The 4,245-nt window shown below is 45.7% G+C and overlaps 1 protein-coding gene across 1 annotated transcript; it reads left to right on the top strand.

Annotated features, from left to right (window-relative positions):
• The first annotated feature begins 1,482 nt into the window (after positions 1–1,482).
• Stmn1 (stathmin 1) lies at positions 1,483–2,430 on the top strand. The gene is given in 1 exon segment (XM_077802722.1): positions 1,483–2,430. A coding segment is annotated over 1 exon segment (450 nt). The 5' UTR covers positions 1,483–1,550; the 3' UTR covers positions 2,001–2,430.
• The last annotated feature ends 1,815 nt before the right edge of the window (positions 2,431–4,245 follow it).

The following is a 4,245-nucleotide window of genomic DNA, read 5'->3' as shown; positions in this document are numbered from 1 at the left end:
CACCAAGCTCGCATGCAGAGCACAAGTCAGGGAGACAAGAGCCAGCAAGAGGATGTGGCACAGAGAAGGCCATGGGTAGAGACACGGGTGGCCTGGCAAGCAAGTTCACTCAGGCACTGGGACTGTGCTGCAGTCTGGCTGGGCACAAATCACGAGCCACTGAAGCAGGAACAAACTTTATTTTCCGAACTCCCTCGAACGCCACCCACGCGGCTCCTCCAGGAACACACCACACACCACCGGAACTCCCTCCACCGGAACTTCCCCAAACAACGGCTAACTCCCCAGGAAATCTCGCAAGAACTCAATGGGAACTCCAAAGTAGCGGGCGCCCGAGGCGGACACTAAAGGTCTAATATACAATTGAATACACAGCCTGTTTCAATCCAGCATCATCCAGTCACAGCAATTATAGACAGCTTAACTTAATATCATCATCTTAAGGGCTCACCTCTCAACCATTACTTCTGGCAAAATGCCAGGGGACATTCCAACTCGGCTGTGGCTCTCAGCAGGACTGGTCATTTTGGGGGAATTTCTTCTCCAGGAGGAAGGGTAGGAAGCATGGAACAGCCACACCTGGGCCTCCTTCAAAAGTCTGGGGAGCCCCAGGGAGCAGAGAGGAGTTAGGCCTCGTAACAGTGTGAAAACCGATGATGGAATTATGAAGTCAGCCCACATGTGCCTGTCTTAATCTCTGGGACCAAATGTGGTGGGATTTCACATCTGTGAGTATTTTGTTGTGGAGGACAAAAGGGAGATTGTGCAGTTTGCCTGACCAATTTGTCTGAGAGATTTTTCTGTTGTTTGGTGGCATGAAAGGAAATAAAAGCAATTTGAAGAGGAATAAGGGCTTCAGATGTTATTGCTGATTTTGAAGATGGAGGGTCTCGTGCCAAGGAATGAAAGTAGCCTCTAGAATAATCAGTGCTCCCCTGGCCAGCAGTCAGGACAGTTGACATTGAGAGAAAGACCTCACACCTAGAATCCCATCTATCTCTCATATCTTTATTTCTCATCTATCTCTATCACCTATCTCCTATCAATCATCTCTATTACATATCAATCATATCTATCTTTAATATATTACTTGTCAATAGTATGATCATCTATCATTTGTCTATCCTACTCATTACCTATCTCTATCATCTGTCCATCATATCTATCATCTGTCTTATCTACCTATCTACATCCCCACTATACCGAGGGAAAGAAAGGAGGCCAGAGACCCAGGAAAGCTGATAGGGCACTTCCAGTTCAGAGGTCATCTTTCTTAGAATCAGAAAAAGCCAATGATGCAGATGAAGTTTGAAGGTCATCTTCTGGGGAGATTTTTTTCTTGCTGAGGAAGGTCAGTCTTTTTGTTCTCTTAAAACCTCCAACAGGTTGGATGAGGACCACCCATATTAGGGAGGACAACTTCTTAACTCAAAATTTTTCGACTTTAAAGATAACATCATGAGTGTGGCCAGGCGGCTCGGATGGAGCAGGGCTTTCCTTACCAGTGGATTGTGTAGAATACACTGCCAGTCTCTTGTCTTCTATTCACCATGACTTCTTCTGATATTCAGGTGAAAGAACTGGAGAAGCGTACCTCAGGCCAGGCTTTTGAGGTGATTCTCAGCCCTCGGTCAAAAGAATCGGTCCCAGATTTCCCCCTTTACCCTCCAAAGAAGAAGGATCTTTCCCTGGAGGAAATTCAGAAGAAATTAGAAGCTGCAGAAGAAAGACGCAAGTCTCATGAAGCTGAGGTCTTGAAGCAGCTTGCTGAGAAATGAGAGCATGAGAAAGAAGTGATTCAGAAAGCAATAGAAGAAAACAACAACTTCAGTAAAATGGCGGAAGAGAAACTGACCCACAAAATGGAAGCTAACAAAGAGAACCGAGAGGCACAAATGGCTGCCAAACTGGAGCGTTTGCGAGAGAAGGATAAGCACATTGAAGAAGTGCGGAAGAACAAAGAATCCAAAGACCCTGCTGATGAAACTGAAGCTGACTAATTTGTTCTGAGAACTGACTTTCTCCCCTTCCCCTTCCTAAATATCCAAAGACTGTACTGGCCAGTGTCATTTTATTTTTTCCCTCCTGACAAATATTCTAGAAGCTAATGTAGGACTCTATAGGTAGATCCAGACTGTAAGATGTTGTTTTAGGGGATAAAGGGGAGAAACTGAAAGTGTTTTAATCTTTTTCTAAAGTGTTGGTCTTTTTAATGTAGCTATTTTTATTGTTGCATCTTTTCTACTTCAGTGCACTTGGTGTACTGGGTTAATGGCTAGTACTGTATTGGCTCTGTGAAAACATGTTTGTGAAGAGTATATAGTGGCTTCTTTCAAATTGTTAGATGCTGAATATCTGTTCACTTTTCGATCTCAATTCTGTCCCAATCTTACCAGATGCTACTGTACTTGAATGGTTAATAAAACTGCACAGTGCTGAAAAAAAAAAAAAAAGATAACATCATAAAAAACACCTTCACAGAAATCCTTAAAAGACTTTTTGACCAGATATCTGGGCACCCTGTGGCCCAGCCTTGTTGACACATACAATTGACCATCCTGGAGGCCCACAGCTCAGTGAGCCAGAAGGTGGACTTTTCCCAGAGCCCCATGTGCAGAAGACAGTTTAGTGTAGCCTCAGGACTCCCTAAAGCAGAGGTCCCAGCTCAGCCTCCTGTGTTTCTGCCCTAGAGCACTGATTGCTGATCCCTGGGCTTTGTTTTCAGCCCCGGGGGTCATGGTAATCTGTAGTGCAGCAGGAAGTGAACATAGGGACCCTGGAGCGTAAGACAGATGCTGTGAAATCAGAGGAAGGAGGGATTTCAGATATGGAACATAGTTTCTCTCCAAGCCTGTGCCCAGAGAGCATTCTGGGGTGGCAGGAGTGTGGGAGAAGAGGTTGGAAAGGTAGCTGGTGGACAGACTCTTCTTTAGCAGGTATGTGGAAGAGGATGACTCAGGGATTCCACTAACATGTATGTACCTCCCCAGTGACAAAAGTGCTGTAAAAGAATAGGAGAGCTACAGGAGCCCCTTGAGTGGCTTGTAGAGGAGGGGCTCATGGCTTTTCTGGGTTCACTCACGTGTGATTGCATTTAACTCCCCAACCCCAGCACCTTGCACTGAGTAGCTATGAATGAATGATTCCCTTCTGATGACCATGGAAGCCAAGGCTGTGGGATCTGGGAATACTTCAAGTCCACCAGATTCGCCAGAGGCAGGGGGAGAAATGGACCCTGGCCTGCTGTCTCTCGGTGCGAGCAGCAGAGGGTCTGCAGGGTGGTGGAGACTCACATTTCACTTCAGAAGTGAAACCAGCATGGAGCCAGTGTCAAAGAGAAATGATGGTGGAATATAAAGACCCCCAGAGCAATCACGACCACGGGGTGCTGCTGGGTAGGGGAGAGTTCACCACAGAGAGCCCCTTGTGCTTGTGGACAGAGCATGTGGGGCAGGGTGGGGACAGGCAGGATTGGTGTCCAAAGCCCACTCCACCAACTCCATCCTTTCCATTTTCTTCATGTTCTAGATGATTAACTATTTACTTTAAATTTCAGTGAGTGATGACCTTCTAAAGCCAAGCCAAAGGAAGGAGGGGCCCCTCACCTCCTTTCTTTCTTACTGTTTCTTTTCCAAAATGCTAATAAAAATCTATTTGTGATCAGAGAGAAAAGGCATTTGGGGAGGGGTTAGCAGAACAGAAATAAAACCAAATGTCAAAGCCAAGGGCTTAGGCCAAAAAGTGATGTAAATTAGTACAAGTTTGGTCATTTTAAAACCAACTCCCAGACTCATCCGTTATCCCAGCTCCACATTGTGAGTTCCAGGGTAATAAAACAGGGATTTAAGCCTCTCTCTTTGACATGTTTATGGGCTCCTGGGACACTGTCATTCTCGGTATTTCAAAGTCCTGGTCTGGCTGTCTTCATAGAGCAGCCAAGGGCTACATTCTTTTGAAAATTAAGCTACTCTAACTTCTCCTGAGATGGTGTTGTCCACTTGAGGTTAAAGCCTACTGGGAACTCGCTACACGATTTGCAGCCCTGGTGCAGGCAGCCATGACCCTATGGACAACAGGCAATCTTGGCTCACACCTGCGTGTATCTCCAAAACTCCACTGCTTCTCACTTGGGCTGGAGTCAAAGCTTTAAACATAAAGCTTTCCATGCTTGTGAGAAGCTGTGTGAAAAATCCTGGGTTTCGGGATAACAATTTTGTTGTACTTATGGCTGTTTTAGGATGCAAT

This window comes from Urocitellus parryii, chromosome 9 (genome assembly GCF_045843805.1).
Source record: "Urocitellus parryii isolate mUroPar1 chromosome 9, mUroPar1.hap1, whole genome shotgun sequence".
Lineage (NCBI taxonomy): Eukaryota > Metazoa > Chordata > Mammalia > Rodentia > Sciuridae > Urocitellus > Urocitellus parryii.
The sequence above is the reverse complement of the archived record's forward strand: the minus strand, read 5'-3'. Positions and strand labels throughout refer to the sequence as shown.